Here is a 21,045-nt window from a genome sequence, read left to right as displayed (position 1 = left end):
TCTGTTTTCTCCAACATAGGTGTATCCGGTCCACGGCGTCATCCTTACTTGTGGGAACCAATACCAAAGCTTTAGGACACGGATGATGGCACCACGGCTTGCAAAACCTTTCTCCCAAAAATAGCCTCAGAAGAAGCAAAAGTATCAAATTTGTAAAATTTGGTAAAAGTGTGCAGTGAAGACCAAGTCGCTGCCTTACATATCTGATCAACAGAAGCCTCGTTCTTGAAGGCCCATGTGGAAGCCACAGCCCTAGTGGAGTGAGCTGTGATTCTTTCAGGAGGCTGCCATCCGGCAGTCTCATAAGCCAATCGGATGATGCTTTTAAGCCAAAAAGAGAGAGAGGAAGAAGTTGCTTTTTGACCTCTCCTTTTACCAGAATAAACAACAAACAACAAACAAAGAAGATGTTTGTCTGAAATCCTTTGTAGCCTCTAAATAGAATTTTAGAGCATGAACTACATCCAAATTGTGTAACAAACGTTCCTTCTTTGAAACTGGATTCGGACACAAAGAAGGCACAACTATCTCCTGGTTAATGTTTTTGTTAGAAACAACTTTTGGAAGAAAACCAGGTTTAGTACGCAAAACCACCTTATCTGCATGGAACACCAGATAAGGAGGAGAACACTGCAGAGCAGATAACTCTGAAACTCTTCTAGCAGAAGAAATTGCAACCAAAAACAAAACTTTCCAAGATAGTAACTTAATAACTACGGAATGTAAGGGTTCAAACGGAACCCCTTGAAGAACTGAAAGAACTAAATTGAGACTCCAAGGAGGAGTCAAAGGTTTGTAAACAGGCTTGATTCTAACCAGAGCCTGAACCAAAGCTTGAACATCTGGCACAGCCGCCAGTTTTTTGTGAAGTAAAACAGATAAAGCAGAAATCTGTCCCTTCAAAGAACTTGCAGATAATCCTTTCTCCAAACCCTCCTGTAGAAAGGATAGAATCTTAGGAATTTTTATCTTGTTCCATGGGAATCCTTTAGATTCACACCAACAAATATATTTTTTCCATATTTTATGGTAAATTTTCCTAGTTACAGGCTTTCTAGCCTGAACAAGAGTATCAATGACAGAATCTGAAAACCCACGCTTTGATAAAATCAAGCGTTCAATCTCCAAGCAGTCAGTTGGAGTGAAGCCAGATTCGGATGTTCGAATGGACCTTGAACAAGAAGGTCCTGTCTCAAAGGTAGCTTCCATGGTGGAGCCGATGACATATTCACCAGGTCTGCATACCAAGTTCTGCGTGGCCACGCAGGACCTATCAAGATCACCGAAGCCTTCTCCTGATTGATCCTGGCTACCAGCCTGGGAATGAGAGGGAACGGTGGGAATACATAAGCTAGGTTGAAGGTCCAAGGCGCTATCAGTGCATCTACTAGAGTCGCCCTGGGATCCCTGGATCTGGACCCGTAGCAAGGAACCTTGAAGTTCTGACGAGACGCCATCAGGTCCATGTCTGGAATGCCCCATAATTGAGTTATTTGGGCAAAGATTTCCGGATGGAGTTCCCACTCCCCCGGATGGAAAGTCTGACGACTCAGAAAATCCGCTTCCCAATTTTCCACTCCTGGGATGTGGATTGCAGACAAGTGGCAGGAGTGATTCTCCGCCCATTGAATTATTTTGGTCACTTCCTCCATCGCCAGGGAACTCCTTGTTCCCCCCTGATGGTTGATATATGCAATAGTCGTCATGTTGTCTGATTGAAACCTTATGAATTTGGCCTTTGCTAGTTGAGGCCAAGCTTTGAGAGCATTGAATATCGCTCGCAGTTCCAGAATGTTTATCGGGAGAAGAGATTCTTCCCGAGACCATAGACCCTGAGCTTTCAGGGGTTCCCAGACCGCGCCCCAGCCCACCAGACTGGCGTCGGTCGTGACAATGACCCACTCTGGTCTGCGGAAGCTCATTCCCTGTGACAGGTTGTCCAGGTTCAGCCACCAACGGAGTGAATCTCTGGTTCTTTGATCTACTTGGATCGTCGGAGACAAGTCTGTATAATCCCCATTCCACTGTCTGAGCATGCACAGTTGTAATGGTCTTAGATGAATTCGTGCAAAAGGAACTATGTCCATTGCCGCAACCATCAAACCTATTACTTCCATGCACTGCGCTATGGAAGGAAGAAGAACAGAATGAAGTACTTGACAAGAGCTTAGAAGTTTTGATTTTCTGGCCTCTGTCAGAAAAATCTTCATTTCTAAGGAGTCTATTATTGTTCCCAAGAAGGGAACTCTTGTTGACGGGGACAGAGAACTTTTTTCTATGTTCACTTTCCACCCGTGAGATCTGAGAAAGGCTAGGACAATGTCCGTATGAGCCTTTGCTTTTGACAGAGACGACGCTTGAATCAGTATGTCGTCCAAGTAAGGTACTACTGCAATGCCCCTTGGTCTTAGCACCGCTAGAAGGGACCCTAGTACCTTTGTGAAAATCCTTGGAGCAGTGGCTAATCCGAACGGAAGTGCCACAAACTGGTAATGCTTGTCCAGAAAGGCGAACCTTAGGAACCGATGATGTTCCTTGTGGATAGGAATATGTAGATACGCATCCTTTAAATCCACCGTGGCCATGAATTGAGCTTCCTGGATGGTAGGAAGAATTGCTCGAATGGTTTCCATCTTGAACGATGGAACCCTGAGAAATTTGTTTAGAATCTTGAGATCTAAAATTGGTCTGAATGTTCCTTCTTTTTTGGGAACTATGAACAGATTGGAGTAAAACCCCATCCCTTGTTCTCCTAATGGAACAGGATGAATCACTCCCATTCTTAACAGGTCTTCTACACAATGTAAGAATGCCTGTCTTTTTATTTGGTTTGAAGACAATTGAGACCTGTGGAACCTCCCCCTTGGGGGTAGTTCCTTGAATTCCAGGAGATAACCTTGAGAAACTATTTCTAGCGCCCAAGGATCCTGAACATCTCTTGCCCAAGCCTGAGCAAAGAGAGAGAGTCTGCCCCCCACAAGATCCGGTCCCGGATCGGGGGCCAACACTTCATGCTGTTTTAGTAGCAGTGGCAGGTTTCTTGGCCTGCTTACCCTTGTTCCAGCCTTGCATCGGTCTCCAGGCTGGTTTGGTTTGAGAACTATTACCCTCTTGCTTAGAGGGTGTAGAATTTGAGGCTGGTCCGTTTCTGCGAAAGGGACGAAAATTTGGCTTATTTTTAGCCTTAAAAGACCTATCCTGAGGAAGGGCGTGGCCCTTTCCCCCAGTGATGTCTGAAATAATCTCTTTCAAGTCAGGGCCAAACAGCGTTTTACCTTTGAAAGGGATGTTAAGCAATTTGTTCTTGGAGGACACATCCGCTGACCAAGACTTTAGCCAAAGCGCTCTGCGCGCCACAATAGCAAAACCTGAATTTTTCGCCGCTAATCTAGCTAATTGCAAAGTGGCGTCTAAGATAAAAGAGTTAGCCAATTTAAGTGCTTGAACTCTGTCCATAACCTCCTCATACGAAGAGTCTTTATTGAGCGACTTTTCTAGTTCTTCGAACCAGAAACACGCTGCTGTAGTGACAGGAACAATGCATGAAATTGGTTGTAGAAGGTAACCTTGCTGAACAAACATCTTTTTAAGCAAACCCTCTAATTTTTTATCCATAGGATCTTTGAAAGCACAACTATCTTCTATAGGGATAGTAGTGCGTTTGTTTAGAGTAGAAACCGCCCCCTCGACCTTGGGGACTGTCTGCCATAAGTCCTTTCTGGGGTCGACCATAGGAAATAATTTTTTAAATATAGGGGGAGGAACAAAAGGTATGCCGGGCCTTTCCCATTCCTTATTTACAATGTCCGCCACCCGCTTGGGTATAGGAAAAGCATCGGGTGGCACCGGGACCTCTAGGAACTTGTCCATCTTACATAACTTCTCTGGAATGACCAAATTGTCACAATCATCCAGAGTAGATAACACCTCCCTAAGCAGAGTGCGGAGATGTTCTAATTTAAATTTAAAAGTAATAACATCAGGTTCAGCTTGTTGAGAAATTTTTCCTGAATCTGAAATTTCTCCCTCAGACAAAACCTCCCTCCTGGCCCCTTCAGATTGGTGTGAGGGTATGTCAGAACCATTATCATAAGCGTCCTCATGCTCTTCAGTATCTAAAACAGAGCAATCGCGCTTTCTCTGATAAGTGGGCATTTTGGACAAAATGTTTTTAATAGAATTATCCATTACAGCCGTTAATTGTTGCATAGTAAGAAGGATTGGCGCACTAGATGTACTAGGGGCCTCTTGTGTGGGCAAGACTGGTGTAGACACAGAAGGGGATGATGCAGTACCATGCTTACTCCCCTCGCTTGAGGAATCATTTTGGGCAACATCATTATCAGTGGCATCATTGTCCCTACTTTGTTTGGACACTATGTCACATTCATCACATATATTTAAATGGGGAGGAACCTTGGCTTCCAAACATACAGAACATCGTCTATCTGATGGTTCAGACATGTTAACAGGCATACACTTGATAACAAAGCACAAAAAACGTTTTAAAATAAAACCGTTACTGTCACTTTAAATTTTAAACTGAACACACTTTATTACTGAATATGTGAAAAAGTATGAAGGAATTGTTCAAAATTCACCAAAATTTCACCACAGTGTCTTAAAGCCTTAAAAGTATTGCACACCAAATTTGAAAGCTTTAACTCTTAAAATAACGGAACTGGAGCCGTTTTTACATTTAACCCCTATACAGTCCCTGGTATCTGCTTTGCTGAGACCCAACCAAGCCCAGAGGGGAATACGATACCAAATGACGCCTTCAATAAGCTTTTTCAGTGGTTCTTAGCTCCTCACACATGCATCTGCATGCCTTGCTTTCCAAAAACAACTGCGCATTAGTGGCGCGAAAATGAGGCTCTGCCTATGACTAGAAAAGGCCCCCAGTGAAAAAGGTGTCCAATACAGTGCCTGCCGTTTTTTTAATACATCCCCAAGATTAAAAGAACTATTTATAGTTATAATCCACTAAATATACTTGTAAAGTAATCGTTTTAGCCCAGAAAAATGTCTACCAGTCTTTAAAGCGCTTGTGAAGCCCTTTATTCTTATACTAAACTAAGAAAATGGCTTACCGGTTCCCATAGGGAAAATGACAGCTTCCAGCATTACCAAGTCTTGTTAGAAATGTGTCATACCTCAAGCAGCAAAAGTCTGCCCACTGTTTCCCCCAACTGAAGTTACTTCATCTCAACAGTCCTGTGTGGAAACAGCCATCGATTTTAGTAACGGTTGCTAAAATCATTTTCCTCTTACAAACAGAAATCTTCATCTCTTTTCTGTTTCAGAGTAAATAGTACATACCAGCACTATTTTAAAATAACAAACTCTTGATTGAAGAATAAAAACTACATTTAAACACCAAAAAACTCTTAGCCATCTCCGTGGAGATGTTGCCTGTGCAACGGCAAAGAGAATGACTGGGGTAGGCGGAGCCTAGGAGGGATCATGTGACCAGCTTTGCTGGGCTCTTTGCCATTTCCTGTTGGGGAAGAGAATATCCCACAAGTAAGGATGACGCCGTGGACCGGACACACCTATGTTGGAGAAATGGTACCCTTGTCATGGGAAGGATCTAAGGGGGATATAAAGACAATAAAATAGAGTTTCTATAAGATGCATTTTCTTATACTTAACTAATAAGCCGATGGGAGTATGGGGGGGAGCAGAAGGCAGGGGAAAGGTGAGGTGAGGTAACAAAGCCGGCACGGACCCAGGAGGCTAAGGTTAGGGGTACAAAGAAAAAGATAATATTTTAATGCTTTAATGCTGGGCTGATAAAGAAATAATACAGGGCTAACTGTGATACCTCCCCTCAGGGTTTACTGTCACCACTGGACGGAGCAGGAAAAGGGATATGGGATATGACCCACTCTCTCTCAAGAGTGGGAAAGGATGAGGGGAGATATCTTTAACCTTCCATGCCTTAGTCTTCTAAACCCGGGTAATGCTTGATGCAGACATTATATATCTAAATCATAAAGTGAGATCAGAGTCCTGTGCAAATATAATAGGAATAATAGTGCTCTTTATCTTTTGGGGGTCCAACTATTAATTTTTAGCTCACATACATCCTGCTGTCTCGGCCGCTGACAGCACGACAGTATACTATTCAATTATTGCCCATAAAGGTAGAGGCACACGTTTATACAAATATTATAGGAGAACTCTGATCTATCTCACACCAAACAGCCACCGTATCCAGTATGTCACACTATCTATCTAACAGGTTCTGTCTTTGCGATAGCTTAACCCTGTAATTATATGCTGCCTAGAAGGTGAACCTAAAATCCTACCGATGGCTTTGCACAGTCCATAGACATGTAATGATTTAGGAGTAGGTCAGGGTGATAAATGATTTCTGACTGGACTAATAACTAGAGTAATAACTATCCAGAATTCCATCTAAATACGACATCTGATAAGCTAATATCATGAGCATAAGCACCTAGCCTCTAATTACTCAAGTAGAGAAACAGAAGACCTTGTCAGATGCCAGTAATATACCAAGAAGAGGCTACTTATCTAAAGTATACTTAGGTTATGTAACATAACAGGCCTATTAAAGTGTACTCAAACTTAGCCAGAAATAGCAACTTGGTGTACCTCTTTTAAACTACCTGCAGAAAGGATAGGATATGGATATAAAATGATTTAAAGAGTCCATCTAAGCCAATAACTCTAGAACTGCTGCTATTTGACACTGGGAGGTAATTTTCAACTAAACCCAACCTTTAGCTATAAAATTGTATAAGCAACACAGAACAGGTAATTTTAAGCAACCTATATGAACATCTTGTAGGTCTAAATATAAAAATAGCTCTTAGCTGCAATCGTATATAGATATGCTGTGGAATACATCTAGAACTAATTTTTGCTTATTGCTGACACCATAACTTGGTATGGAGTATAGGTAAGTGGAAGTCCATCAGCCATGTGAGTGTGAGTTGTGTCCCAGATTGGCGCTCTTGAACAATGAGAACATATATTAAATCTGGTAAGTGAAGTCATCATATACAGTACAAAACTTAGGCTTGTCCAATAAAAAGCTGCAAATGTCAAATGTAAACATATATGACTTTACTCTGTGCCATAACTTATTGTCAAACGTGTAGCTTATGATATGCATAATGATAAGTGTGATATTGATAAAGGTCAGAGAGTCCTGTACTTAGGGTACTCCTGTGTGAGGAGAGGGTGAAACAAGAACTTATCTACCCGACTCCTTGTTCCGGTATTAAGCATTCTCCCAGTGGTAAATAGGCAGCCTCAATGAACCTTTTATATGTACCTAGGACTTCCATAATCTTCCACCTGCTCCCCTGATGCAGCTCTATGACTTTGTCCTTGCTGCTGAGCTGGAGGAAATCTGCCGGTATGGCATGGTCTTTAGGAGTAATGTAGGTATCTAGGTCATCGGAACGTGTATTCCTAGCGCCTAGTGTTGCGTGAGGGTTTAGGCTAGGTTTGTTTCTCTCCTGTAAGATCATAGGCTCCAGATTCGGACGCAGCTGCGTGTCGCACTGCGCTGAAGTACCGAAGCATGCATCGGCCTTGACCACGGAATCCCCGAGGAAGGTAGGGACAAATGCAAGTCGGATCTCTGTAGCAAGTGTTGTTGTGCAGGAATCAACCAGGCCTTTCAGCCTGGTACACAGACATCCATAGTCAATCACCATGGTGTACTAGGTATTGTGAAATCACCTCACATGTATCCGTATTATCTCACAAATTTTATATGCGACACATAGACCATTTACTCTACCACATCAGTTAAACATATATGGGGTACCGACTTCTCCTTGTCATATTGTGGAAGCATAACATCACGCCTTCCCGCCATCTTTGCCCTCTGATATAAGTGTAGCCTGTATTCAGTTGATCCAGTGTCTCACTAATTGGTACTCATATGCCCATCTCAGGGATGGTAGGTAAAGGTCCGTGAACTGGTTCACACCAAAAGAAAGGCTGCTGCGGTATCTGTACTTTGCTCGGTAAGGCCATGCTGGTAATGGCTGATTCTAGCTCCTATAATGTGCCGGAGCTCCGTGAAACTGCAGCTGAGGAAGGTTCACCGCTACCCCCTTCAAATCTGTGTGCCAGCAATGCTGTTCTTGAAGTTTATTGTGCGGGTGATTGCGGTATAAGTATTATGTTCCCGGAGCTCTCTTAAAATGCGGCCATCATGGTTGCTGGGCAGCTCCGCCCCCTAGTTTAATATATTTAAAAGTTCTTATAGCAGTGCTAAAGAAAATGCCCAGGGTACACACTGTTTCTGTTTTAAAATTTTCGATGGTGCTTGTGGCAGTTTAAGGTTTAATAATGTAGTAGGGTATTTTGCGATGGAGGTTGTGGCGATTTAGGGGTTATTAGTGTGGTGGGTTATGTGATGGTTTAGGGGCTATTAGAATAGGGGGCTTATGGCGATTTGGATTAGCGCGAGTATGAGTGTTAGATTTTTCTCTGCTTTTCTCATTCCATTGAAGCCTACTATCTCAAAGTGTTCCTTTAAAGAGGGAAACAGTAACAATAATACACAATGCCAAGGTTCTAAATTAGTAACATCATCTACAACCTAGTGGACTGGAGGACAACTCCACACTTCCCCTGAGAGGCCTTCAACTCAGAAAAGATCTGTCCCTGCCTGGCTGTTATCCCACCTATAAAGCATTACTTTTCTCCTCTCGGTTTTTATCAACACATCCAAACTACTTAAACCCACAAGTCAATAACTCCAAATTGCTTGACATCCAAAACCATTTAATAATGATTTAAGTGCATATTTACCTCAGTCGTATTTATGGTGAACATAAGAACACAGATAAGTAATGTATTTCTTAATAATTAGTAACTTACCTGTCTGTACTGTAAAATAATTTTTGGTAATGGATGTATGTCTTGAAGTTGGTGCAGCTGAAATATATAATAAATTGAAATTGTAAAACTTTCAATTAGTCTACTATCCCTGGTGCAGGAAACATAACCATGATATTGTATAGCAATGTATATGTACAGAAAAATTATACATTGTTTATAACATTACTAAACTAAGATTGCAATATTCTTAATGAGATTATTAATTTTGGAAAAATTAATTTAAAAATAAATAAAAACATTTTTATTAATATTTCAAAATTAATATTAATATTTTAAAATTAATATTTTTTTCTCTTGTTGGTCAAAATTGTATTAGCGTTTTAAATTTAACCAAATACTAAGCCAAAATAATAATGTCTGTTACTAGAAGTGAATCTATTGAATCTATACATAGTATTGAAATATGTTCCCCAAAATCGCACGCTAGTCCAGTAGAAACGCTTAAAACAGAAGCCATTACTCACCTTAAAAATAGATTAAGGGATAATTAGGCGCTTACATTAAGATGCTGAAGACTAAGGCCAAAAATATTGCAAATAATATATGGTGTGGCGAAAGCGAAATATTTCAAGGGCTGCTAAAATTTGGCCAACCTCAAAAGTCGAGGAAACCCTACAAAATAAATTTTGAAACTTGGGGTCTGCTCCTCTATGTGAACGATGAAATTTACAATAAGATTGAAGTACAGAACTCACAATTGGAGCAACTGAGGGGTGAAAATTATTCCTTAAGGTTAGATGAGGAAGAGGCAGAACGAGTACAGGATAAAATTGATGAGTTTGACCAAAACGTGGCCACCTTACAAAAATATAACCAGAATTTTGTAGCTCAGATAGAAGATTTGCATAAATAAATCGCACAGAGCCACAAAGAGTTAAAAGAACTAAAAAAGAAGTCTAAAAATAACCCCCCTCTATTAGCAATGAGGATAATGCAGATACTTTAAAAAAACTAAAAGAATTTATGAGATATGAACTGGAGAATATTAGGGAAGAGTTTAAACAAAGCACCCCTATCGGGTCAGAAGTAAACTTCCCACATAGACAGTCACCTCATGTTGTAAATTAAGGGAACTGCTATACTTCACATAAAAGGGACGTCTCCCCAAATGACACTGTCATAAAAATATAAGTTCAGTATATAACAAGGCCGCTAATATAAATTCAAAAATATATTGCACATTGAGCAATATATTTTTGATTTTATATTAGCGGCCTTGTTATATACTGAACTTATATTTTTATGACAGTGTCATTTGGGGAGACGTCCCTTTTATGTGAATTATATATGTTTTAATAAACTGTGTATATATATTAAGTGAGAGATTACCTTTAGCTTTGTTTTAGCGCTTCCCTTTTACCCCTTTTCTTCATATATCTATACTCTGTGACAATTTTAGGGATATTGTCATTTAGGGGGAGTTTGTTAATCTCATTTTGTCTTAGCGCACCTTAGAACCCTTTTTTTCTAACTGCTATACTTCACAGGGTGAGGGCAGCTCTAGTAGTGAGTCAGAGGGCGGAGCCAGCTACCCAGATAGCCCACGTAGTACTAATGTACATAAGGGGTCTCTCCATAGTAAATTTAGGGCAGATAGAGGGCGCTCCAGCCCCAAAAATAAGGTCCCTAGGAAAACCCAAGATACATCTAATAAGGTATATGACACCCCTAAAATTATTACTTTCTTAAGGGATGAAGTACCTACATTTTTCAAAAACTGAACCACTTCTATAATTGACCACTTAGAGAACTATGAAAATGCTTTATCCATAATGAATCAGTCAAAAATTGAATTTCTTCCCTGGGTATTTGAGGGTAAACATCACATTCTTTGCTTCACTAAAGGATATGAATATTCATTCCTGAAGTGAAACTAAACATCAGTGCAAAAAGGAATTTGGGAAATATTGCACTAAAACCGCAGAGAAAACAGCTGTATACGGTTTAAAATGTGGCGCAAATCAAAGCCCTACAGAATTCTTTTCTGTACTAAAAAGTTTGTACAGTATGGCCGAAGATTACCCCATATTTGAAAGCTCAGAATTTGTGAATTTATTTTACGAAGCATTGCCCGCGCATATCAAGCTTAATTTGGCTAGAGATTTTGATGAACACTGCTCATTGGACTGGCTGATCAAAGAGAGTACAAAGTTATACACTATTCAGCATTCCAGTGAACAGGGGGTTAAAAAGGAACCAAGGCCCAGCCCCAAAATTGTGGCAGAAACTAGGGTATCACCTACCCCCCTCAATTTGGAGTCTAAAAAGAAAACTTATGCGGAGGTGGCCCGAGAAAACAGGCCTTCCCCACAAAGTTTTAACTCTGCCCCTCCCCCATCACAGGCTGAGGTGCAGAGAGAATATACTCAAAATGGGGGGCATACCCAAACAAATAATTATCCTCAAAGGGACGAACACCCACAAGGTTATCGGTATCCCCGTAAAAATAAATACCAAAAGTGGCGAAAATGCTCACAGGGTAACCAGACACCCAAAGTAATAGTGCTCCACAAGACATTAATGCTGAACAAGTTGAACTCCAAAGACAACCACGTCAAAATAGGAACAATAGCTATGATTCTGAGGGATCCCAAGGATCAAGGAATCAATACCCTGGGATATAAAAAAAAAATGCCCATGGGTAAAAATAGTTTGTCCATTCAAGTGGGCCAACTCAGTATGCAAGTAAGTCAATTATGAACACTATTTACTAATATGAGTCAAGTTTTGAAGACTCAGTACCGTAATAATCCTTTTTTAGGGGTACAGCCAGTGGCTAGCACTAACACTGCGGTATTACCTGAGAGAGAGGGGAGAGATATACCAAATAAAATGATAAATGTCAATAATGGTACTTATCATGTTCTCTCCTTGCAGCCCAGAAATTGATGATTTAACTGTGATGACGAGCAAACTTAGCCTGGAAGTTCTAACAAACCTCTTCCTTTGCAGTTTTCTCCTAACCTTATTCCCACAGATGCAGTACACAGGAACCCTGTCAACCCTATTACAGAGGAAAGGACTGGTAAGAATGAAAATTCTTCTGCATCAGGTAACGTGGCGAATACAGGTAAAACATGGTGAAGCCCACTATTGTGTAAGCATGAAAATTTTATGTGTGAAATGGTAGAAACTGCAGGAAGTTTTTATGTATGTGCTGAACTCCAGGATTCAGTTGCTAACCCTATCAAGGGATTAATTGATACTGGATCTCAGGCAACTATTTTATCCCACAGGTACTACACACAACTTAATGAGCTAACACCCCACAAACCTAAGATAAAATAATTTGATGGTTAACTAATAGGTGTTGGGGGTGACTCACTCAAAGTCTACGGTATGGCAACTAAGGCTGGGTAACAGGGTAATAAGACACTCTGTCATTATAGTGGTTCTGCCAACTGATCGTTTAATTATTGGTAGTAATCTGCTGAAGTGATTAAGCACCATAATTGATTGCATAAATAATGTAATTTGGTCCCAAGTAAAAAGACCTATTAATTATGAACGGCCCAGCATAACTCACACCCGACAAAACTGCCACATGGTGGAAGAGAAGCCAGATGCTGTGGAGATTCATTTCAGGAATGACTTTATACCTGAAATCACTATCCTACAAAAAGATGATCAGACTCCTTTAAGTGGCTCTGATGGTAATACTTTTAAAATTTCGCCTGATAGCAAATAATTCCTTAGACGGCGATGTATTAACCATATACCTCCACAAGGGGGACCCTAAATCCCCTAAAGGGGGAGATCATTCGCAATCCCTTGCAGAAATTGCGAAAGTTAAAGAGGATCTATTTATCCCTATGCAAGTGCATGACCTTGTGAAAACCAAGTATGCCAAATTGAGCTTAAAACAGGAAGCTTGCTATATAAGCGAAGGCTTATTAGCGCAGATAGCTGAACCTAAAGTGATTAAATATCTTTCTCTCCAAGAACACTGTGTCCATGACCTGGATGACAAGTGTGAAAGTTATAACATCACAGCTAAGTGTTTATTACCTATCTCCATAGGTAATAAATCAGTGAAGCACCTGTTTTTAGTTTTAAATACTCCCCATAATCAAATATATATTGGCAATGATCTCTTACATAGATATGCCATAGAAATAGATTTGATTAACCTTTGCCTCTGGAGCAGGTTAAAAAGGGACCCTGAAGTATTTCAAGATGAAAATGCGGCTCTGAAATCAAACCAGCATTTGCCAAATGCTGTGACTATGCAGGTGTCTAACGATGTTGTAATCCCTGCTGGGGCTGATAAATTCCCTTTATCCTTAAAGGTAAAAAAAGGTCAGAAATTAAAAACTTCTGAAACACTAATATGCATCTCCCATAGAATGCAAGATCTGGGTATAACAATTACCCATACTCCTATGGTAAATATTGGAACTATTCCAATACATGTTATTGTGCATAACATGACCCCACAGGATATCCCCTTATCCAAGGGAACTACCATAGGATATGCTCTGGAATCAAGTTATTACACTTTTGGACACCAGAATAATGTAATTGGGCTAATACATGAAGGATACTTAACTGAAGAACAGTTAATAGAACAATCCTTTGCATCTATGCCAGAAGGATTGTTTACAATTCAGTGTATTTATCCCTTTAGCTCAGAGGAAGGCATCTGTAAAATTTAAGAAGCCTCCTTAGTATTTGATCAACCGATCAAAGAGCAAGAATACCCCAATACCCAGAATCATGGGGGCAATGTACATTATAATCTCCTTAGCTAATGGCTGTTCCAGTGATGATGAATGCCGACAGCTATGAGAACTCATGATGGAGTACAAGGATATTTTTGCTAGAGATTCTTATGACTGTGGGACTACAGATTTGCACATCGCAAGAATCCAAAGAGATCCCAATGCACCACCTGTCTTTGTTAAAGGGACATTATACACTCATTTTTTCTTTGCATAATTGTTTTGTGGATGATCTATTTATATAGCCAATAAAGTTTTTTTTTTCAAATAAATGTATAGTTTTGCTTATTTTTAAATAACATTACTCTGATTTTCAGACTCCTACCCAAGCCCCAAAGTTTTATGTGAATACTGTCAGCTACCTACTCCAACGTGCTCCTGTTTGTGTAAAGGGTCTTTTCATATGCAAAGGAAGGTGGAGGGGGGGGGGGGTCTTATTTGCCACTTGCAGTGGGCTTTCCAGTTACCTTTTCAACAGAGCCAAACTGACAGCTTCTAGGTAAGTTTTTAAACAGTTTTATACTGGATTTTTATATCAGTATCTGTGCATCTTATTCTTTATAGTAGTGTCTATTACATGCAGTTATAAGAAAATGAGTGTATACTGTCCCTTTAAACAATACAGACTTCCTTTAACCTCATATGATTCTCTTGCAGAAATCATAAAGAACTTGGAAGAAAGAGGTATTATAAGACAGGTGCATAGCTCTTATAACAATCCTATTCTAGGTGTCCTTAAGCCCAATGGACAATGGCCTTTGTGTGCTGACTTAAGACAGCTAAACAAACGAGTGTACATGTCTGGCTGGCCTGTGCCATATATTGACCAGTGCCTAGCGCAGATGCAGAGATCTAAAATATTCACTGCCATTTATTGTGCACAGGGATATTGGACCATAAAGGTACATGAGGAGGACCAGTATAAGCTTGCATTCTCATTCCAAAAGGTCCAGTATGCATTTCAAAGGCTCCCGTTTGGATACATAAATTCAGGACATGAATTTTCTGTATTCATGCATAAGGCTATGCCTGATACACTGGAAAGGGGGACCTTATTTTATGTTGATGATGTTTTTATCAAAAAGCACAGACTTTAAAAAACACACCATAGAACTTAAACATGTCCTCAGCCCACTTAAAAGGGCAGGTGTCAAATTATCCCTACAAAAAGCTCAATGGTGCTGCACTTGTGTAAACTTCTTGGGACATGAAGCTACTTCTGAAGGGTTAAATCCTCAGAAGAAAAAGATGGAAGCTATAATAAATTCTAAGAACCCAACTAACTTAAAGGAATTGAGATCATTCCTGGGTATGACAAATTATTCTCGCAAATTTATTTATAATTATGCAGAATTAGCTAAACCACTGCTACTTCTTCTAAAGAAGGATGTGAAATGGCACTGGAGTGAGACTCAAGAGACAGCCATCAAGGAGCTGAAGAGAAAACTCACTCAAGCACCTTGCTTAGCGTACCCTGAAGGGGGTAAACCCTTCTACTTAGAAACAGGTTACACAGATATAAGCATGAGTGTTGTTTTATACCAAAAGCATGATAATATAAGCAAAGTCAGTGCTTATGCAATTAAAACTTTATCCCCAGTAGAAATAAAATTTGTGGATTACAAAAAAGCCCTCTTATCTTCTGTATGGGCACTACAAAATTTCCACAGCTATATACAGGGCGAGAAAATTGTTGTAGAAACGGCCCACCAGCCTTTGCTATATCTGCAAAGTGAAAGAATAAAAGATGGGAATCTGTCTAATAGCTGTATAACAGGCAACTTGGACTCTTTCCTTACAAGGCTGGCCTTTAGAAATTTGCTACAAGCAAATCAAAAAGAATCCAGTCACACAGGGGCTTGCTGAGCTCCACGAGTGTACTGCTAAGGATAATGGAGAAGAGTTACTAGAAGATGATTTCCTGGAGGAACAATTGCTTTCCCCGTATAAAATATACAATGAGGACCATTGTCAAACATTACCTTGGGTATATGTTGATGGTTGTTCTTACCATGCCACTATTGAAAATGAGCGCAGACTAGTCACTGGCATTGGTATAACTTAGATAAATGGATTCCCAAATATTTCTGTAGGTTTCAACATTGAACCAAGATCCAGTCAAGTTGCAGAACTAACTACTGTTCAAAAAACCATTGAGATGGCTATTGAACAAGGTAATTCAGGAATTTGTGGTCATACTGACTCAAATTATGTGCGTGACAGTTTTGTTGAATATGAGACTCAAGAGACAGCCATCAAGGAGCTGAAGAGAAAACTCACTCAAGCACCTTGCTTAGCATACCCAGAAGGGGGTAAACCTTTCTACTTAGAAACAGGTTACACAGAAAAAAGCATATAGAGCTGCCTCAAGTGGTGGTGTAGAGCATTACAACCAGTCCATTGTAAAAATCCTCAAAAAGTTTGTGAGTGAAACAGGTAAAGACTGGGATGTAATATTAGCTCTAGTCCTAATGGCATTAAGAGCAACTCCAAGTAGTGCTACTAAGATGTTACCTTTTGAATTGATGACTGGTAGAAGAATGGTTCTACCTCAGCATCTACTATACCCTACATCAGACCAGAACGTGATAAATGCCACCAATACGCATCAATATGTGGAGAACCTAAGAAAGCACCTGCAATATGCCTTTGCATTCACTCAAAGGAACATAGAAAAGTCTGCAACTGCCGCTAGAACCTATTATGATCTCAAAACGTCCATAAAGGAATATGAAATAAATGATAAAGTTTATCTTTATAACTTTAGAAGAGATCAGGTTAAGGAGAAGATATTTCTTCCATCAAGGAAGGGTCCTTTCGTCATTACTGACAAGATATCTCCAGTTGCCTATAAAATTAGGATACCTAAAAATGATACTTTTATGGATAAATGGGTCCATATTAATCAGTTGCGAGCGTGCCATCCTAGATCCCAGCTACAAATCATAGAGGGAGAAAGAAGTGTCATATCCCTAAATGCACTAAAGAAATATTGTAGTTTAAAGATGCCTAGCTAGAGAGCATGAGGGCTCAAAAATAATGGACTCTCTTCATAGAAGAATGTCTATGATGCATACTGTCAATACACTCACCAAGTACCACTGACTTTAAGCCAATTCAAATATACATGTGTTCTACATATAATTAAAATTGGAAGGGGGATTTTATGTCAGGGTATGGCTGAGTCGCATTGTATATCAAATAATTTAATATCTAATTTAGCTAATATCTACTATGAATTGATTTAGCTGCATTGTGAACAAACACTGGAATGGGTGATATCAACCCCTTCCTTTTGTTCTCAACTACAGACTTGTAGAACAAAAGAAATAGAAAGGACTTCTAAAAGAACAAACATTGGTCCCAAACTATAAGAGATAATGTCACATCTCAAGAGCCAGTCTCAGAAGAGAGGTAATTTCTAATGAATTATTGTTGTATAGCCTTCCCAGATTGAAATCTCTAAATAATTTAGCCTAAGAAATTGATTACTTAGATCACAGGAACCCCTGTGTATAGGCAGCCGAAAGGTCTACAATTTGAGATACCTTGGATAAATTAATGTATACCACAGACTGCCTTAATAATATAAATAATGATCTAAGAGATACATCACATGTTACATACTGTGTTGGATATAATTAATTAAAAATAAATAACTGCATTGGTATATATAAATGTTTAAGTTATTTCAAAATAAATGCATTTTTCTTTGTTTTCGAGAAATCTAGTGAACATTACAGGGAAGAATCTGATGTGAAGATGAGGTTTCTAAATAATATACTATAAGCTAATATATAAATGTATAGATGTTGAGCCCATGTATCAAACACTGTTAAGACATGTATTAACACATAACTATAATACTCATGTATATCTATGATATAAGATGTGACTAGAAAATGCAATATGTACCAGTATATCAAATGAGCTGATATATAGAATAAGTCAGATAGACATATATATTTAATTGATTGATACTAAGAGTCCCTCATAAAAATGCAACTTTAAAGGCATCTTCTAAAATATGATAAGTAATATACTCATGTTTAGTCTCTATACATACATGCTAAATTGTATTAGATGGGACACATATGTATTGACCAGATAATTTATTAATATCAGAAAATAGTGAGTGTATTAAATATACATTTGAAGATATATAAAGAGCTATATTTACTGTTAGCGATGTTGATGGTGAGACTTCATTTCTGGTTGTCTGCTGCCATCTAGTGGTTTATGCAAGAATTACAACCAAAGGGAATTATAATATCAAATAGCCTATTAGATGTTTATATTCCCAGAGCCAATCAGAGACAAGCTCCGTTAAGGGCCTATCAAAAGACAGCACCGTGGTGCGTATCCAAAAAGGTTCACCATTGATTAGAATAAAAAGGGGTGGGGTGTATCACGTGATATAACCTCATGCAAAGGGATATAAGTGGTCTTTGCTTGCTAAAATTGTGACTGATAACCTTGCTGCCTTTTTGGGACTCAGTCACTATAAGCAAAAATTGGGCTAACTTCCTTATCCATATTGCAAAATACCTCTATAAATTTATGAGGTGAACCGACTTATCTGCAAAAAACTGAAACTTCAATTTGGTAACTGGTAACGTATAAAGGTTAGATAACCAAGATCAGGAGTCCCCAAAGAGGTGCGCTAGTGTGCAATAATTGGTGGTATGTATCCAACGAATTCCAGGCTGCACTCACAAAAGACGATCCATATGGACTCCTATAAGCATGAAGACAAAACAGAGAGGCGCAGAAGGCATAGAGCAATATCGTTGGGACACAGAGGTACAATTCACAGCCGTCACCCCAAAAAACAAAAACTACTCACAAAAGGAGCGGCACAAAGTGCCCTTTTCAGCAAGCCGGGACTATTCTGAGTCGCCCAACAGACACGCTGTGGCTTATTGACATCACGGATCCGCCTCCAATCAGGATGTCGGTTCCTACCAAACTTACACAGCTGCAGTCTTGTAGTCAAGCCAAGATTTAAAGGCCAAAATTAACTGACAGGCAAATGTTGTGTGTAGCAGGAACATACCACAGCACAGCGCAAAGTATATAAATGTAGCAATTAATTAATTAAAAATACATAAAAACAGCAACGCGTTTCTCGGCTGATAGCCGTTTCATCAGCCGATAGCCGTTTTATCATACATGGCATGCAAGATGGCGGCGAGAAATCAGGAGCAATTATAGCAACTCGTTCGCAATCCTTACATATGCTGGACAACTCTATACCTCTGGAAGCGACTGATGTTCTCGCAGGAGTGTGCGAGCATTGTTCCGGCTCAGACGGTGGGAGATTACAGGACAGCATGAGAAGGCCGGATCTTGGATATATCACGCCGGACTCGGAGGAAGTTAAAGATGCGGAGTCTAGCGCCTATCCGGATGATCCCAGGAGAGGGACACCACACAAGTTGATTCGCATAGCTGATCTTGGCTCTCCACCCTATCGGTGGCTAGATGTCCAAAACTCCCCAAGACTGTGTCACGGAAGCGTTTTATGGGGCCTAAGTAGCTGGTTCTATGTTTCCTCCATTCAAGTACAGCTGTCAGAGATGGGAGTTACACCTGCTATGGGCATTGGTTAAAGGTCGGATCCCAAGGCTATTGATATTAGCCCAAATCGAACCTGAGGGTATATGTAAGGAGACCCCTCTGTGTGCGCTACAATCTATATTATGACTCCACATATTCTGTACACTATATGTATCTACACCAAGTGATGTATTTTAGGGTATATGATCTTCTTTCCAAACATATTTAAAGCGGACAAGGTTTAAATATATGAGATGCGGACATCTACTAACACTGGGAAATATTTATGATGGCAGCAATGCCGGATGCATTTGTCTCCCCAGCTAGTACGGGGCAGTTACTTTAATCTTAGTTGTCTGTTTGTTCTCTTACCAATCAGGATCTGTGTTATATGATATGCCTAAATATAGCTAAATGTTTAACTTTTGATAGGTTATCTGTGTTGGTTTATCACTGAAATAGGAGTGGGGTCTATATGCGAGCGCCTGAATGTGTTAAAAACACAGACTGGCTAAAGGTTTTAAAATTTGGCTGGATAATATAAAAAAAACAAAATTTATGCTTACCTGATAAATTCATTTCTCCTGTAGTGTGGTCAGTCCACGGGTCATCATTACTTCTGGGATATTATCTCCTCCCCTACAGGAAGTGCAAGAGGATTCACCCAGCAGAGCTGCTATATAGCTCCTCCCCTCTACGTCACCTCCAGTCATTCGACCAAAGGACCAACGAGAAAGGAGAAGCCCAAGGGTGTAGTGGTGACTAGAGTATAATCCAAAAAATTTTTAAGCCTGCCATAAAAAACAGGGCGGGCCATGGACTGACCACACTACAGGAGAAATGAATTTATCAGGTAAGCATAAATTTTGTTTTCTCCTGTTAAGTGTGGTCAGTCCACGGGTCATCATTACTTCTGGGATACCAATACCAAAGCAAAAGTACACGGATGACGGGAGGGACAGGCAGGCTCTTTATACGGAGGGAACCACTGCCTGAAGAACCTTTCTCCCAAAAACAGCCTCCGAAGAAGCAAAAGTGTCAAATTTGTAAAATTTGGAAAAAGTATGAAGAGAAGACCAAGTTGCAGCCTTGCAAATCTGTTCAACAGAAGCCTCATTCTTAAAGGCCCAAGTGGAAGCCACAGCTCTAGTAGAATGAGCTGTAATTCTTTCAGGAGGCTGCTGTCCAGCAGTCTCATAGGCTAATCGTATTATGCTACGAAGCCAAAAAGAGAAAGAGGTAGCCGAAGCTTTTTGACCTCTCCTCTGACCAGAATAAACGACAAACAGGGAAGACGTTTGACGAAAATCCTTAGTTGCCTGTAGATAAAATTTCAGGGCACGGACTACATCTAGATTGTGTAGCAGACGTTCCTTCTTCGAGGAAGGATTAGGACACAAAGATGGAACAACAATCTCTTGATTGATATTCCTGTTAGTGACCACCTTAGGTAGGAACCCAGGTTTAGTACGCAGAACTACCTTGTCTGAATGAAAAATCAGATAAGGAGAATCACAATGTAAGGCAGATAACTCAGAAACTCTTCGAGCCGAGGAAATAGCCATTAAAAACAGAACTTTCCAAGATAACAACTTGATATCAATGGAATGAAGGGGTTCAAACGGAACACCCTGTAAAACATTAAGAACTAAGTTCAAACTCCATGGCGGAGCAACAGTTTTAAACACAGGCTTGATCCTAGCTAAAGCCTGACAAAAAGCTTGAACGTCCGGAACTTCTGACAGACGTTTGTGTAAAAGAATGGACAGAGCTGAAATCTGTCCCTTTAAAGAACTAGCAGATAACCCCTTTTCTAAACCTTCTTGTAGAAAAGACAATATCCTTGGAATCCTAACCTTACTCCATGAGT

General features: G+C 39.9%; 1 protein-coding gene across 1 annotated transcript in view; it reads right to left on the bottom strand.

Annotated features, from left to right (window-relative positions):
- POLN (DNA polymerase nu) overlaps positions 1–21,045 on the bottom strand; it is a 587,345-nt gene that overhangs the window by 234,155 nt on the left and 332,145 nt on the right. The window contains exon 15 of the mRNA XM_053700310.1: positions 8,875–8,931. Coding sequence (XP_053556285.1) covers positions 8,875–8,931 — 57 coding nt within the window. The remainder of the gene's footprint in view (positions 1–8,874; positions 8,932–21,045) is intronic.

This window comes from Bombina bombina, chromosome 2 (assembly GCF_027579735.1).
Source record: "Bombina bombina isolate aBomBom1 chromosome 2, aBomBom1.pri, whole genome shotgun sequence".
In the NCBI taxonomy this organism is placed as follows: domain Eukaryota; kingdom Metazoa; phylum Chordata; class Amphibia; order Anura; family Bombinatoridae; genus Bombina; species Bombina bombina.
Note: the sequence above shows the minus strand (reverse complement) of the source record. Positions and strands in the feature narration are given on the sequence as shown.